At 42.5% G+C, this 22,471-nt stretch overlaps 2 protein-coding genes across 3 annotated transcripts in view; one reads left to right on the top strand and one right to left on the bottom strand.

The window, feature by feature from the left end:
• LOC146967425 (leucine zipper putative tumor suppressor 2 homolog) overlaps positions 1-6,751 on the top strand; it is a 39,380-nt gene extending 32,629 nt beyond the window's left edge. Inside the window, exons 3-6 of one of the 2 annotated variants that reach the window (XM_085761510.1) lie at positions 369-995; positions 1,856-1,978; positions 3,190-3,336; positions 5,778-6,751. In XM_085761510.1, the coding sequence (XP_085617636.1) occupies positions 369-995; positions 1,856-1,978; positions 3,190-3,336; positions 5,778-6,503 (1,623 nt within the window). In that variant the 3' untranslated portion in view covers positions 6,504-6,751. The remainder of the gene's footprint in view (positions 1-368; positions 996-1,855; positions 1,979-3,189; positions 3,337-5,777) is intronic. The other variant, XM_085761509.1, reaches the window with a different exon arrangement.
• A 3,128-nt stretch (positions 6,752-9,879) lies between these two features.
• On the bottom strand, positions 9,880-22,373 carry LOC146967424 (PDZ domain-containing protein 7-like). Its single transcript, XM_085761508.1, has 18 exons — positions 22,241-22,373; positions 21,692-21,784; positions 21,349-21,594; positions 20,518-20,655; positions 19,524-19,698; positions 19,230-19,406; positions 18,233-18,380; positions 16,859-16,919; positions 16,589-16,763; positions 15,538-15,752; positions 15,287-15,451; positions 14,697-14,812; positions 13,955-14,046; positions 13,579-13,670; positions 13,329-13,400; positions 11,946-12,584; positions 11,095-11,195; positions 9,880-10,070 (listed from the first exon to the last, which is right to left on the bottom strand). Exons 3-18 carry the CDS (start codon positions 21,509-21,511, stop codon positions 9,927-9,929), a joined length of 2,673 nt encoding a protein of 890 aa, XP_085617634.1. The 5' UTR covers positions 21,512-21,594; positions 21,692-21,784; positions 22,241-22,373; the 3' UTR covers positions 9,880-9,926.
• Between the last annotated feature and the right edge of the window lie 98 nt (positions 22,374-22,471).

Below are 22,471 nucleotides of genomic sequence, written 5' to 3'. Positions count from 1 at the left end.
CTATGAGTGTGCAACTTCTCTTTCTTTAAGTCAGTTTTGCTTCTGTCGTCAGCACCTCACCAACGCTGGTGTGCACTCCCTCCCTGTGTCTTACATTTAATGAAGTATCTCAAAAAAATTTGAATATCACAAAAGACCGATTTAGTATTAAGCATTTTAATATGGAAATGTTGGCCTTCTGAAAAGTCTGTCCATCCCTATGCTCTCTCTGCTTGGTTGGGGCTATTTGACTTTTCCATGCTATTCTAGTTTATTGAGATGCACCTGTATATTTCCTGTCAAAGCGTCTCTGACCTCTGTTTTTGGCCACATTACCTGTCGTACCGTCTTCTCATCCATGGTCCTTCCCCTCGTTTTCTTTCCTCTAGAACATGGAGAAAACGGTGCTGCGGCCCACTGCCTTCAAACCGGTCATACCGAAGAGCCGCACCTCCATGCAGTACCTCTCCCCTCGCCATTGTGCCAACGCACCCGAAAGCCAAAACAACCTGAACCTGCTCAGCCCCACGCACAGAGACGTGTCGCCCTCCTGCTCTGAGAAGCGCAGCTCGTACGGCGGCGCCCGCAACAGCAGTATCGGTGGCAGCAGCGGTGGCGGCGGCGGTGGCGGTAACAACCAGTCCTGCTCCCTGTCCGACTCTGGACGTAACTCCCTCTCCAGCCTGCCGCCGTACAGCGCAGCCAGCTACAGCTTGGCGTCGGGCGAGGCCTCGGTCGGCCACCTGGAGCCCCTGAAGAGCGCCGTGCCGGTCGCTGCACACGGACACTCCAACTCGGACAGCGGGCGCTCGTCCTCCAGTAAGAGCACGGGCTCCGGGTCGATCAGCGGCCGGGGGCAGCCTCTGTCCGACAGCGGGTCGAGCGGCCGCTCCCCCGGCCCCGTGGAGGGTTACGAAGGCGTGGTGAGGGACCTGGAGGACAAACTGAGGGAGAGAGACCTGGAGCTGCAGCAGCTCCGAGACAATCTGGACGAGAACGAAGCCGCAATCTGTCAGGTGGGAAGAGAAACGAAATACAACACACTGTTTACGTGAAATTTACAAACAAAGAACAAGAAGTTATCATGGGTGTTACAATTAAAATCACGACATATTTTCCCACATACATAATGGTATAACAGGGCTCCAGACTGCCCGGAAATGGAGGCATTTTGCCCCTAAAACTTGAGACAGTGCAAGTAAATTTTTCATCTACTTGCTCATGTGCAACCAGTAAATTTCCATGTTTTTCTATCAACACATGAACCCATGAAACGTGGAAGGGGCGACCCAAAGAATCTGTTATCGGTCATCACAGGTGGCAGGCCAATATGTGTGAGGACCATGAAAGAAAAAGAATGTAAATATTTGATTTGCAAGTTGATTTATGGTGTGCTCCCTTAAATCTTTTGCTTGCGCTCCTAAAATTTTAAGTTAGGGGCCACTAGTAAAAAAAAAAGTTAGTCCAGACTCTGGAGCCCTGAATGATGTCATACTACTCAAAGTGCATATACATACTGAAAGTTCAGTACATTTCTCCAACTCAAGTCTTAAAACAAAGATAAGTCTCTCCATATAATAGATTACTTTCACGATCCCGAGCTGCTGGTCCAGTGTTTTTCTTTTCTTTTTTCTTTCCTACTACTGGACAAAAGTATCTTCAATAAGTTTTAATCCTTGTGTAGGACTGTTTCTAGTATTTTACCAAGATATAAAGTAACAAAAGAGTAATCTAACTCTACACCCATTATTTTGTGTATCTCGGGAGCCACATTGGATTGGATTTTTGAACAGGCCCAAAAGACATGGAAATGATTATGGATGTTTGTTTTCTGTTGTAAATTCTCATCTCTGTCGCCTTCGTCTCGTCTTTGCAGGTTTATGAGGAGAAGCAGAAGCGCTTTGAGCTGGAGCTGGAGGAGCTGAGGCAGAGCTGCGCCACCAGGATGCAGGTGGCGTCTCAGAAGGCCCAGAGAGCCCAGCAGGTGCTTCAGCTGCAGGTGAGAAACTTCCTCCTCTCACACACAATCAGTAGATAATCAATCAGTTACTGACAAAACAGTCTCACCATAAAATCCACGAGCAGCTGGAAGGAAGTTCTGCAATCCTTAAAAAAACAAAGATAAATATTTGAACATCTGCATTCCCAAGAACGACTGGGCAAACTTGATGTGCTGTGTGATCCAAACAGCTGGTGATGTGGTGGTTGTTGTTTTACAGCTGAGAATCTTATCTTTATCCAAAGTTATCTGTAAAATTGTTTTGTTTTTAGTTTTTTTAACTTTATTTGTCAATCAATAGCAAAACCAACAGAAAAAAACAGGTACAAAGGAGGTAAACACTACTTTCTTACATAGATTCTTAAAACCTTCCTCCCTTTAATAAAGTATATAGTTAGGGATCTGAGAATGGCATCTTTTCTTAATGTCTTCTTAGAATTGATTTGTTTTAACTTGGTTTTAACGCAGGCTAACTTTTATGTGTATGATTGCTATTGTTTTATTGTTCATCACTTGTGTCTTATTACCTTTTGATCGTTTTTTGATTAATATTGTTTTTAATTGTCTGATGTTGTTTTGTTTAAAGCACCTTACAAAAAGTGCATCTTTTTGTATGAAATGCACTATATAAATAATATTATTATTATTATTATTATTATTATTATTATTATAAAGGTTGTCCATCTAACAGCATTTAGCTCTGCTTTAATCCATAGGCTGTAGGTCATTTGTGTAAAATAGGTTTTATTTTGCTGTGTAAACTTTAAACCAAGTAAAGAACAACTGGAAACAGGCTGACATACAGTATGTTTCTCCACATGCAATATTCCTGCCTGTACAATTTACTAATAATATTTGATAATATTTTGATTTTGATGCCACTTTGGCTTTTTTTTCTCAAATTGTGTGACTTTTATAAACTATATTTTAAAATTTTATGAAATTATGAGTTGATTCAATTTGACTAATCTGTGTTGACTTGACATTGAGAAGCTTCTGTTCATGTTATATCACAACCAACATAAAAATAGAAGCTAGCTGGTGGCTAAAATTAGAAATACATTGATTGTTCTCTCTCTTTATCTCTCTCTCTCTTTCTCTGTCTGGATACAAATTCAAATACGGTCTGATGCTGATCTGATATCGGCGCTCTGTCTGTCTTCCCAAATTTAAACTCCTCTGACCTTCCTGTTTGGCGACGACATCTGCAGGTGTATCAGCTGCAGCAGGAGAAGAAGAAGCTGCAGGAGGACTTTGCTCAGCTCCTGAAGGAGAGGGAGCAGCTGGAGGAGCGCTGCACCTCCTACGAGCACGAGAAGATCCAGCTGGGACCTCGGCTGGAGGAGACCAAGTGGGAGGTGAGCTGCTTTCCTCAAAACGTGACCCAGACAGAGGACGATGAGGAGGTTTGGGCTGTGAAGTTAAAGTTCAACACTGTTTTATGTTATCAATATTGATTTTGACTCTTTCTTGTTACTCTCTACTAAAGAACTACTGTTTCACTAGTATCAATCTAACTATGGTGGTCCATAATATAGAGTTTACAGAGTATACAGTATTTACACATAGAGGGTTGAAGATGATGAATGAATTAAATTTGGGGTTTACAAGACACAAAGAAAACAAACTGGGACCAGAGTACGCTGTCAGCACATCAATCAGATCATCTTTGGAGGAAGGAAAGAAGAGAAAACAACACCACGCTTCAAAGGAGTTGATCAAAGATTTATTAAACAAACTATCCTGTCTTCTTGTCCATGCATTGGAAATAAAATTAGCCGTCTTAAACACATTGTAATTAAACACCCATTTCAGTTTTTGCTCATCAGAGCATCAAAATGTTTCACTAGTATCAATCTAACTGTGGCAACTGGTCCATAATAGACAGTATTTATACACAGTATTCACAGATAGAGGGTTAAGGATGATTGATTGCTTTTGTGCACTTCATCTCATCTGTTCAGGATGTGACAAAATGCAGCTTTAATGAATCCTTTGACTGATGTTTTGAGACCCTTATCACAGTCTGACAGGAAACGTTCATTGAAATAATCATTTAATAATATCAGATGTGTTGCTTTTTTGTTTTTTTTAACAACTTTATTCATCATTTTTCGATATCAAAAACATTGACATCATTGGTTAAGTATTTAGTACAGAAGAAGTTGTGAACCCCACCCCCCAGCCAGGTGGCATCCCCACAACAAACACAGCCACACAGATACATGAACCAAACAGGCAACAGGAAACCAAAAGAAGAAAACAAATATAAACAAATACAAAAAAAGACGCAAACCAATTATGGTCATAACCTCTGGCATAAGAAAAACAAAAGAGTCCCAACAATTGACACTCTGGTCATGTAAGAAAGTTGTGTTGCTTTTTGAAAATAATCAAAGAATATTTTCGACTCGTCTGAAGATGTTTGGCTATCGATGATGGTTGTTATCCTTCTCGCTCAGGGAGGATGAGTCTCACCTCACAGCTTCTTTAATTATTCAGCTGTTGTTACAGACTCCTGCTGCTGCTGCCAAGAGAAACACGATCACTGTCTCTTTGTGCTAAACTCAAACGTTGCTCAGTTGAGGTTTGGTGGATCAGTGAGGTGACACACAGTATGCAGCAGGGGGAAAGGTCGAGGCAGGTTTGTGAAGCATCAACGCTGAATCTTAAATGTGGGGCCGGATACGTCAAGGTGCTCGTGGTTTAACCTGTTAATGTCCAACATGGATAGGATTTGTACATTTGAGAACTTTGTACCATTATACACTTGGTATCGATCTATAATCTGTTAATGAGTTAGTCACTGCTACGAGGGAGTATTAGGGCCACATTGAGAAAGAAAAAGGAATTCACAGACTTTGAGAATAATCTTTCTGCAGGATAGATGCATTGCATTTTCTTGCATATTCTTTTCAAAGCCCTGATACCGATGACAATGTGGTGCTGATAAGCCAAAAGATTGAGTATCTCCTTGTTTGTGAAACGTATACAAGTACGACTTCACAAAATGCTCCACGGCCTCAATTTGAACAACTCTAAAACAACAGGTTAAAGGGATAGTTCAACATTTTGGCAAATTGGCCCATTGCCATAATCCCTGTAGTCATAGCAGTAGGTTCGTTACCTTTAATTGTCAGTGTAAGCTATTTTTCGAACGGTGGAGCAGAGCCGTGAGCTGCTCAGAGCTACGCTACGGAGGCTAATGGGATTTCTTGGTTTCCCTCATCAAACTCATCAAATACACAATCCAACAACTCCACAACGCTCTGGTGGACAAGTTGTGACCTGCACATTCACCACGCTATGAGATAATAACACAACGTTACCAGACAGAGTTGTTTTAGAGGGAAATACAGAGACTGCTTGATGAAAAACTGCCCCCGACGGGAACGCACATCAGTGGTTTTGCATGAATTTGCCTCGAAAACAACTCTGTCTCATAACGTTCTGTTATTACTTCATAGCGTGGTGAATGTGCAGGTCACAACTTGTCTATGAGACCAAGAAATCCCATGAGCCTCCATAGTGTAGCTCTGAGCAGCTCGCGGCTCTGCTCGGCCGTTCTAAAAATAGCTTGCACCGGCAATGAAAGGTAACGAACCTACTCCTAAAACTATAGGGATTATGGCAATGGGCCAATTTGCCAAAATGTTGACCTATCCCTTTAATATTTTATGACTTTATTCCCGAAGTGTGGCCCTAATCATCCATTATACATTGCAGATCCACTGTGCTCTGTATTTTTTGTCTGTTTTTTCTGTTTTTCTGATCCGCTCCGTCTGTGTCTCGGCCTCAGGTCTGTCAGAAGTCGGGCGAGATCTCGTTGCTGAAGCAGCAGCTGAAGGAGGTGCAGGGCGAGCTGGCTCAGCGCGTGGGGGAGATCGTGTCGCTGCGCGGCCAGCTCAGAGAGGCCCGCGGCGAGCTGACCAACACCCAGGTGCTGCTGCAGGAGGCTCACGGCGCCACGCGCACCCGCACGCTGGAGCTGGAGGTCTGCGAGAACGAGCTGCAGCGCCGCAAGAGCGAAGCGGAGCTGCTGCGGGAGAAGGTGGGCCGGCTGGAGGCGGAGCTCGTCCACCTCAGAGACGCTCTGGCCAATCAGGGCCCGGGGAACAGACAGTGCCAGGTGTTCCAGGAAGCCGAGGAGCACCTGCTGGCGTACGAGAGCGACGAGGCGAAGGCGCAGCGGCAGAGCGGCGGCGGCGGCTGCGGCGGCGTCGAGGCGCTGCAGAGCATGAAGGCGCAGATGGACAGGATGAGGGCGGAGCTGGACTTCGAGCGCCAGCGGGCGGAGCAGCAGACCGGCGGCTTCGAGGAGGAGCGGCGGGTCTGGCAGGAGGAGAAGGACAAGGTGATCCGCTACCAGAAGCAGCTGCAGCAGAACTACGTGCAGATGTACCGCCGCAACCGCGAGCTGGAGACGATGCTGCAGGACATGAGCCACGAACTGGAGAGCAGGGAGGACGACGAGGGCAGCGGCAACGAGATCAACTTCGACGAGATCGCTGCGACAGAGATTTGACCCTTTTCTGTCCTCGTCTTCGTCCTCGTCTCTCCATCTTTTTTCTTTTTTTTTTTTTGATTTGCACTACTGTTGTCAGCTGAACCTTTTCTCTCGTCTTTGAGGAACGTGACGAACAAGAAGAAATGTGTAAAAACAAAGACAAAAACAAACAGCTTAGCTCTTCTGCCTCGTTGTTGGTCTATTCTTTTACAACCTGCGCCCTCCGTTATCAAGTCCACGTCAGTGTTTGTGGGAGAAAGTTGTTGTTGTGTATGAGTAACTCTCCAACCTTTCCCCCCCCTCCCCCTCCCTCTCCTGCTGGTTTCAGCGCCGCTCTCCCACTCTCGCGTTCACAGTCGACTCTAATTAGCACCGTTAATCTAGACGAAGCCCACACAGTTGTCGACTCACAGCGAACGTGGGACACCACCACAACTTCAGTGTGAATCAGATCCAGGCGCTGATGATGACGACGTGGAGGAGAGAGAATCATGTTGTTGATGCTGTTTTCTTTCAGAGCAACAAACAGCAGATGTTTCCAAAAACATGTCAAACCTCCAACGTGAATTAAAACAAAATTTAAAACAAAAACTAATTGTCCAGCCGCATATGGCACAGATTTGACTACTAATACAATAGGGAAATAAAGTTTTAAGTTGTTGCTTTTATATTCTGGTTAGATAAAAACAGCGCGGTGGAGATGACATCAGCACAGTGTGATGTCATTAAAGGGATATTTCACCCAAAATTCAAATTTCACTCATTATCTCCTCACCCTCATGTGGACTAAGGCCTGGGAGAAGTTTCAGAGTCCTCCGTGCCTTCTCTGAGTTACGGGGGGGGGGGGGGTCCGTGCAGCAATGCATTGCCATATGACGGTTGCGAACGGGGCTCACTTTTCTTCGTCCAAAAAGACGACATGAGGGTGAGGAGATAATGAGTGAAATTTGAATTTTTGGTGAACTATCCCTTTAAACACAACAACACCTCACATCCAGTGCGTTTCTCTTCTTCTTTTTTTTTCTTCAACTCCTGAGAAATAACCTGTAGGAAGCTACAGGACAGTGTGTGTCAGTTTTTTACCTGTTTATCATGAGATGATAAATGTCACAGAGAATAAACAGACCTTTTCCACAGCAGGTATTTTGACATGGAGGGGAAAAAAACAAAAAGCACCAGTGATAGTAATTACATTAACGAGGGCTTCGTCCTGTGACGGTGAGTCAGTGTGAACAGACCACGACTGAAAACTGTTTACTCACCGCGCTGCGTTCACACATCAGAGACGTAATGGGAAAAAACGAGGGAAAACACCCTTTAATCTGATTTTGTTTAGTTAATACACAACTCCAACGATGTTAAATTAGCTGCTTTCATTGTTGTGTTATGTAATTGTAGCATCAGATATAAACATCTCCAATAAAATCAACGTGTTTCCACTTTTAATGCACAAATTAGTGGACTCGCATCACAGGCGGTGACATTTATCTGCATCTGTGCTTTTCCTGCTGTGGAAAAGGTTGTTTTAGGTATTTTTTTCGGCTGTGAACAATTTAAATGTGTAGAAAAATAAAAGAGATAGCCTACTTCATTACATCAATGTGAAAATTCCAGTTAAATCAGTCCAGGAGCCTCTGAGCTTCAGATGTGTTTTCAATGACACGATAAAGTAAAAATCATTCATTTAAACAGTGGGAGAAAATAATCTGTGACACTTTTCTTCTGTCTCGTCTTAAACAGTTCATCACCATATCGCCCACTGCTAATGTTTAAAAGTCAGTCTTGGTTATGCTGCTCACATTAGAGCAAAATTAGATTAAAATTCATCTATTTTCACAGTAAAAAAAAACAAAATCTACCCACACAGGCTCCTGTATGTGATAATTAGAGGAAAACACTTAAGTACTACTGTGTAAAGGTGGCAGGAGATTGATAAGTGTGTGTGTGGGTGGTGTGTGTGTGTGTGTGTGTGTGTTATTGACACAGATGAATCAGCACTGGATGTCGGGTGTTTTGGTGTAAAAAAAAAATGAATCGACTCCAACCTTGACATCGCTTGTTTTTTTCCCACCGACCTTCTCGTGCACGCTCACTTCCTGCCTCTCTGCTGATCCAATCATAATCCTGTGTAAATAAAAACTCGACCCAATCACGACGTGTACAGTTTTCCTCTTCTCCCCCCCCGGAAAGAGAAATAATACAAAACATAGCCACTGTGAATAGACCAAAGCAATGTCGCACACGTTATTACTTTGCTCCTACAGCGCAGATACAGTTGCCTGTACATTAACTGTTTGTTTGTGTGTGTTTCTGTTCCTCAGTGTAATTTTATAATCCACAATATTTGTATGAAGACATTAAATGTATATTTTCATGCTGTACATTTCTTGAACAAACCTATGTTTTTAATTAAAAAACACTAAATTTAAACCCATCTTGTGGAGATTTGTTCATGTTGACATCAACTTATTCTGCAGCATCATGTGATATTGAGTTTTTACAGAATTCAGAGGTTTATTTATTTTTCACTTGTACATTTTAGTCCCAGTCTAGTTTTCACCCAACAAATAATAGTTTTCTAATTCTCAACGATTGGCAACCTGGATATTAATACTTGACATTTTTTAAGGTCTGAGCTCTGGTGTGATTTTTACAGTGCTGCTCGCCACCTGTCGCCCCCTGCAGGTCAAACGTCTGACCTCCACACAACTCGTCCCACAGGGATTTTAACAGCACCAGGTTAAAGTGTCGTCCTGCCTGTTTAAATATTCAGGAGCACACACACAGTCACCGCTGATCCAGTTATCTATCAGATTTATACAATAATGGATTTCAAATGAAACTACGGTGGCCCCAAAGGCTTAACACACTGAAACTTAAGAAAACACAAAAGTGCGTTGGTGTTATAATAAACCAAACTACCAGGTCCGTCATGTTTTCAGATTTACTTCCATTGGGTCTTTGCGTACATTTTCTTGAGTTGCAGTGCATTGTATATTGTATTTTGGTAATAATATTTTTTATTTATCTATGTATATCTCACTTTGTGTTGATTTCTCTTACTATTCAGGAGTTTCTAACAAAAGAAAAACTTTCCTTCCAGGGATCAATAAAGTAATTCGGAATCTGAATCTAAATTGAGCCTTCAGAGCCACCGTAGAAAACCACATTCCTTGACAGACAACTGATTGTGATGAAGTGACATTAAGGCATCAGGAGCATCATTTAGTTTAAAATTTGTGTTAACTTGTAATTTATTTTGTGACAAATCTTCCTTGCACATATTCATGGTCTTTAATTTCCTGAAGTCCCATGACCTGCAGCCATCTTTGTTTTCCACCGTCACCAGAGTCCACGGCGTCAATTTGAACTTTTAACAAGAATGGCAAAAAATGTGTGTTCAAGTTTTCCTTTTTATCTACAGTCAATGTCGAGCGTCTCTTAAATGTTCTTGGGGACTTTGACCACGAACGCCATGGGGTCTTTGGCCTTGTTGCTGAAGGCTTTGCGGATGATGTCCACGGCGTGCTGATGCGTGACGCCGTGCAGGGAGACGCCGTCCACAGACACCAACTCAAACCCAGCCTGGAGACACAGAAGGGACGGTTCAAGTACAAATACAGAAAATTAAATATCAAATAGGTACAAACACAGAGAGAGAGAGAAACGGACACAGATCATCAGCAGAGATTAAAAAGAAGTGACATTTCATCTTTAAAAAGTCTTCATTCATTTAGTCTATCATTTATTCTCACAAATGTGGTTGCTGTTGAAGCACTTTGAGATTTTTTGGTAAATATAAAGTGCGTTACAAATAAAATGTATTATTATTATTATTGTTATTATTATTAATTCATTCTTAATAAATACTTCAAAACAACTGATTGTGGACTTTTTCTAGTGAACTAAAGCTGAGAGTGTGGATTTGGTGTGAGTGTGGAGACCAAACGCCTAATGTTTTATGGAAGTTAATTGCTGCCGTGTCAGAAAGAGCGAAAACATGATCATGCCATAATGTTAAATTTATTGTTCTAATCACATATTATAAAAATATAATGATTTATGTTGTAATAACAGGAAATTTTAATGTGATAATAATTTAGTTTAATGTGAAACAATTCACATTTTTACATTTTAAATCATTATGTAACTTAAATTGTAATGTGAAACATCTGACATTAAATGGTTAAATTACATAAATTAATTCTAATAATATCTTTTTCCCGTTATGTGAAACATTATAAATCCAACTATAAATAATTATTTATCTATTTGTCTGAAAAATCAAATTGCTAATTAATAATCATATTTTTTAAACTTTGGACAGTGATGATGAAAAATGTATTCATTGAGTTGTAGTTTGAAATGTGACAATGCTGATTCAAACCCTGCTCTTCTCCAGCAGGGGGCGCTCCTGCTTTGAACAGGTAATAGACTATAATAATACAAGTAATACACTACTACTACTGTTTGTTTTGCTCACTTTAAAGCAACCTTGGTTTTTTTTTTTTTTTTTTTTTTAGTTATTAGTCATTCCTGTGTCATAAAAAGATCTAAAAATGTAACTTCCTGGACCTGACAGAAACCCCGCTCAGTGACGTTGTGTTACCTTGAGCACTTCACAGGTGGAGGCGGCTCCTCCAGGAAAAATCTTCTCAATCTTCACCACCGGCTGAATCTTAGACTCCATCCCTCCAGATATACTGATGCCTGCAGAGACACACAGTGATGTGTTCGATATCTGACAACAATAATATGGTTTACATACTGATTTATAGGCTGATTCAAATACACACAGCCCCCATAAATGTAATTAATATTGTAAAAATGTAGAAAATTGATATAATTTATATTGTAAAAATGCTGTAAATCACTATGATTTTCAACATTTTCACAATAAACATTAATATAAATTTAAAATTACACAAAGTGCTGCAAATCATATGGATTTATAGATATTGTAAATCATGATGCACAACATTTTCACAATATAAATCAATTTTTACAACATAAATGTGACATTTTCTTTTACAATATAAATTATATTGTTATAATGTCACAAGTTTGTATTTGGTAAAAATGTGAAAAACCAATTATCAGACCAATAAACTTCATGTTTTTCTGGTGCAGCAGTAATAACGTCCTGTAGTTGTCGTCACACAGGTAAAGAGAAATGTTGTGCAGCCTGTATGTTGCAGTATAACAAACACATTTATGTTTATATGGAGTTATAAGAGTGACGATGTTTTAAAAATAAAGCGCTGAAATGTTGATGCTGCTGAGGTTTTGTTATCAACTCTGGTTTCTTCTTTAGGTCGTGTACAGAGTTGATGTTGGTGATAGTTTGACCATACATTTCTGATGGAGGTCGTTGTTTATATTGATCTTTATTTGGATATTTTTTTAATGTAATTGACCTTTAAATTACAACAATTCACATAAAACCTGACATTTATTTACCCAGCGACTGTTTGGTCTTGGAGATGGTGACGGTTTTGAGCTCGTACTCCTGCGGATGCTCGGAGCGGTTGAGTCCGTTCTCAGAGGTCGACGTCCGGTGACCGTTCACCTGTCCGCTCCCGACTCGTTCACCGGGACTCGGACCGAACACCTGTGACAACGCCGGCCGACTCCTGCGGGCGGCGGCGCTCTGCAGCGTGAACACGGCGGCGTCTTTACTCCGCTCTCCGCTCTTCTCCCTACGACTTTTGGAGACGCCGTTCCTGCTGGACGACGCGGACCGTCCCCTGTCCGAGTCCGGCCGGTCCGAGGCCGAGTGCAGAGACACCTCGTCGAAGTGGACTGAGCGGATGGTGCCGATGTCCGTGCGGAGCGGAGGGTGGGCGCCAGCGTCCCCGCGGGACAGCAGCCAGTTGGGGAGCATGGGCCTGGAGGAGGAGGAGGAGGAGGAGCCGAGGAGTCCGGCCTCCGAGTCGTACCCGTCCACTGGGATGTCGAGCAGCGGGGTGAAGGCCCGGGAGGCGGAGGTGGAGGCGTGGGGCTTCTCCCGGGACACGCTGAGCTTCTCCAGCTCCTCCAGCAGGTGGCTCTCCTTCTCCACCTCCTCGGCGCTGTGCAGCTCGAAGCCTCCTCTGGAGTCTGGAGGAAACACACAGGAGGTTCAGCATCACGTTACTCATCTTACATCATGTTATATGTATTTTATTTGTTCTATTATGATTATTATTATTATTGATATATTTTTATTAACCACAATGGAAAACAAGCAATTTTCTCCTTCTGTTCATTTCTGTATTCAGATAGATAGATAGATAGATAGATAGATAGATAGATAGATAGATAGATAGATAGATAGATAGATAGATAGATAGATAGATAGATAGATAGATAGATAGATAGATAGATAGATAGATAGATAGATCTACTCATCTTAGTATGCTAATATAGAAATGAACAGGAGAAAATGGCTTGTTTTCCATTGTGATTAAAAAATATATAATATTAATAATAATAACAACAGAAAAAATAAAATAAAAAAACAGATGAAAAGTTAGATACAATTAAAAATAATAACAAAAAGTGGACACAAAATCTTAAATTATGATTAAAAAAAACTCAACATTTCAACTTTAGTATCTGAAAATCAGTAGACCAAAGAAATAGAAATCACCTGAAAAAGTTGGTTGCTAATTTCATAATTTGAGCAGTTTTTGGTTTTTACAGTGCATTAAACTCTTTCTCCTTTATATCTACCTCAGAACACGTCATCAATTGATAATAATCAACTCTAAGAAAAGAAGTGTTGCATATTATTCCCAGTTCAATAATCAGTCGACCTTATAAAACTATAATAATGCTGCTGTGGAGGTGAGAGGCACCGACCTGGGACGGGGGTGATGAGGCGTCGTTTGGGGGCTCGACCAGACATTGGAGAGCGAAGAGGAGGAGTCCGAACTGAAAAAGACAAAGTCGAGAGGACGTCTGATTTACAAATACAACACATACATGAAGATGAGGAAGGAAAGAACGATATTTTAGTGAAAATGTCCCAGTGCATCAATACAATATCAAAATATCAAACAGTAAAGTTGCACACGTTTAAAAAATAAAGAAAAAAAACACTCAAACGCACTTGAACGGTACTTGAGGATGTCGTAGGCCTCGGCTTCGATGGGCGTCACCGTGTTGTTGAACACCCTCAGGTCGGAGGGAGAGAGGAGCATTCTGGAAAACAAAACAATAATGAAAAAAACAAATAAACAAACAAATCCATCCACAGTGTTTCTGTGTTAAAACTGTTGGATTTGAGATGATTATCCTGAAAAATCCGTATTAATCCTGGTCTGGTGGATGGATTTATAACAGCACTGTTCTCCAGCTGGATTCACACATCAGATAATTAACTTGTGAAAAAAACACTTTATCGCACAAAGGAAATAAAAAGAGAAATTTATATTTATAAGGCATTTCATATCATACAGTAGTTCATCTCAGTGGGTCGGTCCTACCTGACCTCCCTGAGCAGCAGCAGCTTCTCGGGCCGGTCCAGTACGGTCAGCAGGTGGCGCACCAGGCTCTCCACCGACCGCTCTGCTATGTACTGAAACAGTCAGAGCAGTCGACTTATTAATGAAACTTGATGCTGAACCTGATGCTTATTCATTTATCCTGACTATTTTAAGGTTATTTTGAATGTCTTTAAAAGGGATACTTCACCCAAAATTGATAATTCACCAAATTTCTACTCACCGTCATGCCAAAGAAGGGTTTGGAGGACTTTCTGAGTTATCAAAGAGAGTTCCAGGGGGGGTCCGGCTGGCAACGGATTTTCATATAATGGCGGCGGATAGAGTTCACTTTTGAATCGTCCAAAACACACACTATGAAACATCCAAATACCTCCATGCTGCTCGTCTGTACTGACCCAAGTGTCCTGAAGCCGCCACATGTCAAAGTTGTTCGGAAAAAAATAATTTGATCTCTGTTTTTAGCTATGTTATGTTTCATAGTGTGTGTTTTGGACGATTCAAAAGTGAACTCTATCCGCCGCCATTATATGAAAATCCGTTGCCAGCCGGACCCCCAACTGGAACTCCTAAAGCTTTTTGATAACTTCGAAAGTTCTCCAAACCCTTCCTTGGCATGACGGTGAGTAGAAAATTGGTGAATTATTGATTTCCCCCAAAAAAAGTCCAAACTGTCCAATTATGACTTTGAAAAACCCAAATACGACAGTCCGTTGTTTCTCACCCGTCGACACGTCTTCATCACCACAGACACCTCCTCCTCCGTCAGCAGCCTGCGCGCCATGTCCTCCACCACCCCCAGCATCTCTGGGTTTGGCGTCGCAGCGTGTTGTCGTCCCTCTGGAAACAAGAGTGGCACCGGTGACAATTAGGTCATGTGAAACTCGTCCACTGGACTCTGAACATTAAACACGTCCTTACTGAAAAACTACAGGGAAGAACGACGGCAGCGTGCATGTTCACAACAGCTCAGTACTCCCTGACTATAAAATGTGCAACACCTGATATCTGCTGCCTTTTATTTACCACTGCTCTTTGGTTTTCCTCATAACTTATTAATTGACTGTTTTATCGAGTATGATGCTGCTCCATCTGGTTTTTGTCTGGTGCTGGTTCTTTTTTTGTGTGCGTTTGTTTGTTTTTTTTATCTTGTGACTCGCTTCATTGCATTGGATACACAACAATACAACAAAATACAACAATGAACTTCCTTTTGTGACATTTTGTGGTGTATTTTTTACCTCTCTTTTGCCTTTGTGATGGGGTTAGAGCAGGAGCAGGTTTAGTTTTTGAGGACATTTGAATCTCATCTACCTTTTCTGCCTCTGTCCGTGGACGGGGACTTGGAGCGCCCCCTGGAGGTGTCCCTCTTGCGTCCGCCCCTGAACAGCAGGTTGACGAAGGTCTTCGAGCGCTGCAGGGTGCTCTTCTCCTCCGGGTCTTTCCCCTCCTGCTTCTTCTCCTTCTTCTGTTTGATCTCTGACGACAGAGACGCCACAGTCATTGATCATCTTCACCTGCTCAGTCTTGTTGTGATATGAACCGTCTTGTCCTCATAATCTCACCTGCCACGGTGACCTGGCTCTGCGACCGGGTGATCAGTCGGCTCGGCCGGCTCAGGGCCAGCAACATGGCCGTCTTCGGCGACTCCCCCCTCCACTCGCTCTCCTCCCCTCCAATCACGGTGTCTCTGAGCAGCGTGGTGCGGCCGAGGCTGCGGGTGGTGTCTGCAGACAGGAGGTCGGTCTGGATGGCCGTCTCCGTGCGCTCAGACTCAGACCTGGACAGAAAAAAAAACCACCCATCAGGTCGATTTCAGGTTTTGTCAGGTCTAAAATCTCCTGGTGCTTCAGTGTGATGAACCAAAATGTGCAGAAACATAGAGCTGTCAACTGATTTACATATCTAATGCATGAGTTTTCACAACTAATCTTAATTAATCACAGGTTTTTATCTATTCAAAATGTACCTTAAAGGAATATTTCTACAGCTCTAACTTGCATTTTGTTCATTTATTTACCCAGATGCGAGCTGCTCAGAGCTACGCTACAGAGGCTCATGGGATTTCTTGGTTTCCCTCATCAAACTCATTAAATACACAATCCAACAACTCCAAAATGCTCTGGTGGACAAGTTGTGACCTGCACATTCACCACGCTATGAGATAATAACATCACATTATGAGACAGAGTTGTTTTAGAGGTAAATTCATGCAAAACCACTGATGCGCGTTGCCGATGGAGACAGTTTTTCATCAAGCAGTCTCTTCAAAAACAACTCTGTCTCGTAATGTTCTGTTATTATCTCATAGCGTGGTGAATGTGCAGGTCACAACTTGTCCACCAGAGCGTTGTGGAGTTGTTGGATTGTGTATTTGATGAGTCTGATGAGGGAAACCAAGAAATCCCATTAGCCTCTGTAGCGTAGCTCTGAGCAGCTCGCGGCTCTGCTCCACCGTTCTAAAAACAGCTTGCACCGACAATTAAAGGCAACAAACCTACTCCTAAAACTATAGGGATAGGGATGCCAAAAAGTTGAACTATCCCTTTAACATGTTAACTTTGCCCCAGAGGGAATAGAGAAAAAAAAAAAAAAAAAAAACGGGATCAGTCCGACCTCTGGTCCTCGGTGGAGATGCAGACGTCCACCATGTCGGAGCCAAACGACAGGCTGGGGGGGAACATGACCTGAGAGAGGCCGCTCAGAGAGCTGACCGGGGTCCCGGACGACAGGGAGGAGGCCGAGGAGTTGGACTCTGAGCCCTGGGAGGACGACTTCTGACCGTTGGCCACTGGGGACGGAAAACAATAAAAGACGATTTAACTCTGGACCGAAGCGGGCTGAAGGTTTCCAGAGAATAAAACACTGGTGTTGACAGATACGTACGCTGATTGAGCCACCTGTACTCTGCCACCATCTCTTTGTACGCCGGGTATCGTCCGGCCTCCTGTGGAGATATGGAGCAGATATGCAAATGAGACACAGTAGAGACGCTGAAACTTTTATGGGATCACTATATTTGATAAAGAGAAACCTTAGAACCACAGAGAGAGAGAGAGACACAGAGACTAAAACACACTCTTCATCCTTCGCCACATTTCTCTGCTCGACTCTCTAGTAACCTCTGACGCCTGCGATGCTTTCTAACTCCGCTTCAGTTTCAGTTTCCACGCGGTGAAGCGACGGCGGGGGGATCCCGAGACGAAACCCACACAAAAGTATAACGCACACACATGCTCGGGCTGTGATCAGCACCTGATCCGCGGGCGCCTGGTGAATAATGCACACGGCTCTGGCTGTTTGTCACAGCGCGAAACCCAAGCTCCAGCAGCAAGTAAAGTGAGCGAGGAATATTACGACTGCATGCCAGCTGTCAGCCCTGCACACACACACACACACACACACACACACACACACACACTGTTGTTACATCCACTGTGTAGCGACGGGACTCGTGTGAGAGACAATTAAAGATGAAAGAGACGATCGGGTCAGAGAGTTGATGGAAGCAGCGACGACATGTTTGTGATATCAGAGTCGTTCAGGTGATACAGACAAGACGACTTCACCGTCCGCGTCACACACACACACACACACACGTCTCATCCAGGGGGTTTTCGCTCATTTCCCCATAAGAGCTGGAAAACTGTGATTATTATTAATGATTGGAAATTGATTACTGTTTTTTTAGACATTTTCTTTCTGAGTTTAACCATAATCTAAAAGTATAAAGCTTGTCTGATTTCTCTGCACAGTCATTGTAACAGTAACATCAGTCTGTTTCAGCCACTGAAAAGCCGTTTTCTCATGAGGCTTAAAAACAAAAACAAAAAACAATTTCCTACAAAAACATCAATGACAAAAATAGGAAGAATTTTAATTCGCAAAAATATGACTATGTCCTCGGACTTTAGATCATTTTTTTCATCCTTTCTGTAAAAAGGAAACAAGTGGAGACACCTCAGTGGCTATGATGCTGCATCAGGGGAAAAAAACAAGCTGGAAAAGAGGGAAATAAAATAGAAACATAAAACTGATGGAAAGAAACATGTCTGGACTTTAGGACAGATGTGGCTTCTTTTGGTTTTTATACCTGCAGTGAAAGATCTGATCAAACTTTTCATACTTTTCAGTTTCATTTAGCAACAAGGATATATTTATTACGACACCTGTGTCTTTAAAACTTTGGAAAATTTACAGTTTTTTTCAATAACAAACGAAAAAACCTTATCTCACAGGATCATCACTTTTCTTTCTCACCTTGATGGTCAACATGATGTGTGTGTGGCTCTTCAGCACCTCCACTGCGCTGCTGTGGCTGATGTCCTCGAAGTTCACGCCATTGGCCGCCAGGATCTGGTCTCCCATCTTTATCCCGTTCTGCTCAGCCAGACCACCAGGGTCCAGCCTGGATCCATGGGACAGGAGGGTGGGAAATAAAGAGGTAAACCGAGAAATTACAAAGAAATTGCTCAATAGATGTTAAAAATTATAATAAAAATTAAAAAAAAAAAAAAAAAAAAAAAAAAAAGATATATCCTTCTTTTCTTTTTTAATCTATTTTACTTTCTTTATATGCTAATGTATGATGATGAGATTTGATATGTATAAAAAATATAGAGCAACACGTATCAGCTGTTTTTTCTTAAAATACAAAGTTTAATAACAAAGAAACACTGATAAAAAAAAAAACGATGATGCAACACTGTTCTCAGTCAGAGTTATACATGTATGCAGCAAACTATCTTTATTTCATCTATAATTACTATTATTTGTGTTGTTAAACTTGCCATCGCAGTTATTATCACACCACTACAAGATACTGCTTGCAGGAGAAGTTATGAATAAAGAAATGTGCATATGAGTCAGACAAATATATTAATTTTACAGCTGTTATTGTTTTTATGTTGTTATTTTATTTACCTATTTTATTTATTCTATTTTTATTTTTATTGTTATCATTATCATTAGTTATTTTTTGGATCCTTAGTTTCCTACAACCTGTATAGCAGTACTGTGATGGGAGAGAGTGTGGGTGCTTTCCTTCTTTCTTTTTAAATGAATTTATTTATTTTTCTAACTATATATCTATTTTTCTTTCATTATCTACTTGAAAGATACGACTCAATGGCATGTATACAAACTTATGAGCAACATGTACAGTATAACTTGTGTTTCTTCAAATAAAAAGTTTAATAACAAAAAAAAACGATGATGCAGCGTTGATCTTGTTGAGGAGCTACCTACTGGTACCTACTTGGAGACGTAGATGCCCAGACCGAACTCCTTCCCGCCCCGGATGTTGAAGCCGAGGCAGTAGTCGTCGGAGGTGGTGTAGAGGTGGACGATCCTCCGCAGGGCGCTGCCTGAACTGGCCTCCGACGGCGTCCGGCCGCTCTCCTCCACCACCATCCGCCGGTGGATCAGATCCACCCTGAGGAGGAAAAGGAAACAAAAAACAAAACACAGACACGACAGCGACCGTCAGGACAGAGCGTTCAGGTTCGACACCGAGCCGACGGCCGACAGGAACCTAAAGCTGCTTCGTCACCAGGTCGTCTTCTCCTTGGAGTAGCGGATGCCGGGGACTTTGCCGACGCGCCGCACCACCATCCTCAGCCGGTTGTTTCCCGTCAGGACTTTCACGGCGCTGCTCATGGTGATGCTCTCCAGGCTGATGCCGTTCACCTCCACCAGTTTGTCTCCGACGAGCAGCCCGGCCTCCTCTGAGCACACACACACACACATTTTGAATTTGAATTTTTATTTTTGCACAAAGTTAAAATAATACAACATAAAACATGGTAGGTAACAATAGGACAGTGCAGGGAGAGGCAAAAAGCCACAAGGGGCTTATTTTTAAGCCTCCACCTTATTTTACAGTTTAATGTGAAAAAACACAAAATAACATGAAAAAATTAATTTAACAAATAGAATAATAATGACTGACAACAATAATAAATTTTAAAAAAAAAACAGAAAATATATGTGTGTGTGTGTGTGTGGACGTGTGTACATGTGTCCATTAGTAACAGGCTTAATCTCTTGGGCTAGGCCTGGTTATTCTCTCAGGCCTCTGCACTTAAATGCACTTGGGTATTAAGTGTTTTTTATCTTTTTTTTTTTTTATTCTTATTTCCAATTCTTGCAGCACTATGCACTTTAATGCATTGTGTAGACTGTTTGCATTCTTACTTGCGCAGAGCATTATGTATTATGTATTGTTATTATTATTATTATTATTATTATTATTATTATCGACAGTAATTTATTAGTAGTATGTTTCTATTACTCGTACTGTTTTTAATGTATTACTGCACTATGGTGTGCTTGGTGACATGTTGATGTCTTGGATGCTGTTTTTTTGTCTTGTGTCTGTAATGCTTGCTGCAAATCCAATTTCCCTCGGGATAAGAATAAAACTGAACTGAACTGAACTGAACTCATGAGCAACAACAACAATGACATGACATACACAGAATCACACACTGGATCATAAACACACTCAGTTTTTGAATCACGCCTCCTCGTCTCCGTCCTCTCACCTGCGGAGCTGTTGTCCTCCACCTTACTGACGAAGATGCTGAGGCCGTGTTCGGAGCCTCCGCGAACGCTGAAGCCGAGTTTCCCGTCCACGCTCTTATCCACCGTGATCGTGTGGAGGTCCTCGCTGTCATCTCCTCCTGAAAATAACAAAAACACACACACACACACGGTTAACGATCACCTTGTTAGAGAACAGCATGTTACAGTATGTTATAAGTACTGAAACATTAAACAGCTGGACATGTGCATTTAAAGGGGAAGGGAAGGTTGGGGCGGTGCGTGGCGCAGTGGTTAAAGCGGCCGCCCCATGTAGAGGCTACAGTCCTCAACGCAGGCGTTCGAATCCCGCGTCGGGCAGACATTTCCTGCATGTCATTCCCCCTCTCTCTGCCTCCCCCTTTCCTCTCTAATCTCACTATGTGCTATCCAATAAAGGCAAAAAGGCAAAAAAATATAGGCTACTTAAAAAAATAAATAAATAAAAGTTTAGGGAAGGTCAAATTAAGTTTATATGTAAGAATATTGTGCATTATAGGTGCATTTTGAAATTTCCACCTATCTCTCTGTCACTTTTGGTGACACGTGGAGTTGATGGAGTTGAGGTGTGTACTGTAAAAACTCTAATGTGACAACTTGTGACCATTATGTATTTAACCATTTAAAACACGAGGAGTTAAAATCTAAACATCACAAGTTTGGACACAATAATAAAGTTATTTAATCAACTAATGAAACAGAGAGACAGGTTATCAGACCGAGACTGAACCGGTGTTGTGTGTGTGTGTGTGTGTGTGTGTGAACATCGGCCGGCAGCAGCAGCTGCTCCTCACCGTCCACGGGGGAGTTGATGAGGATGACTCGGCCCATGGGCGAAGAGGATCGGATTCCACGCCGGCGCTGCTCCTTCTTCCGTAAGAGGTTGCGTGTAGCCGTGTGTGACCTTTGGGTCCCGGAGGTCGGCTCCCTGCGGGACGGGTCTGATGAATGAGCCATGGAGGCGGCTGCTGCTGCTGCTGCTGGGGTCTCCTTTCACACAGGAGCTCCTCCACCAGGGGCTCAGCTCCGGGTGGAGGCGTCTGCAGCAGCAGAGGGAGGAGGAGGAAGCTTCATGTTTTAAATTATTGTTATTTAATGTGAGTTAATGCAGGTTAAAGGTGAGGACGACCTACTCACTGGTGCAGGCTGCTTTGTGACATGACGGCCGACTCTTCCTGGAGTCACTCTCTGGTCCATTCCTGCCCATGGTGCATCGCTCTCACCTGTCACCTGAGGAAAACACACACACACACACACACACACACACACACACATGATCAACACAAAAAAGGTTCAGTAGCATCCACACAAAGCTGCAGGTGAAGTCAGAAAAAGGATTTAATCGTTTTATTTAGCTCACACCTGACCCACTTACAGCACAGTCAGGACGTCACATGGTGTTTCACCATGGTTACATGTCACTCAACTCAACTTAACCCGGGACAACAAGTGTGTCCTCATGGCCTCACCTTGGGGTCCCCCTCCCAGTACCCAGGAGCGTCAAAAATACACATCTTAAAAGGCAAATGTCAAATTAAATATTTAAAAATATATACATTAAATTAGGTTTATTTCAACTTAAATGTGCTACGTTCACTTTAAAATTTATCCAGCGACAGTTTCTCCTACCTGCGACAACAAAGGGTCAACTTTAGTGTAAAATAACGCCACAGATGCAACACTTACCGCTCATTTTTACGCTTCAAAGCCGAAAACACCGCAAACAGACGCTCATTTAAAGATGATTAACTCCTCTGACAGACGACAGAGCGCCTCCGTGTCCCTTACATCCATCCTACAGACCGTAAATAAACGCCCTTTGTCCCACCTGTGTCCATGTTGAGCGAAACGACTGGACTCACCTGTTCGGGACATTTCTCTGGGTGACTAAGCCCCGCCCCCAAGGCCGCTGCCGAT

Source organism: Trachurus japonicus, chromosome 19 (genome assembly GCF_045865225.1).
Source record: "Trachurus japonicus isolate A0001 chromosome 19, Traja_1.0".
NCBI classification, from domain to species: domain Eukaryota; kingdom Metazoa; phylum Chordata; class Actinopteri; order Carangiformes; family Carangidae; genus Trachurus; species Trachurus japonicus.
Note: the sequence above shows the minus strand (reverse complement) of the source record. Positions and strands in the feature narration are given on the sequence as shown.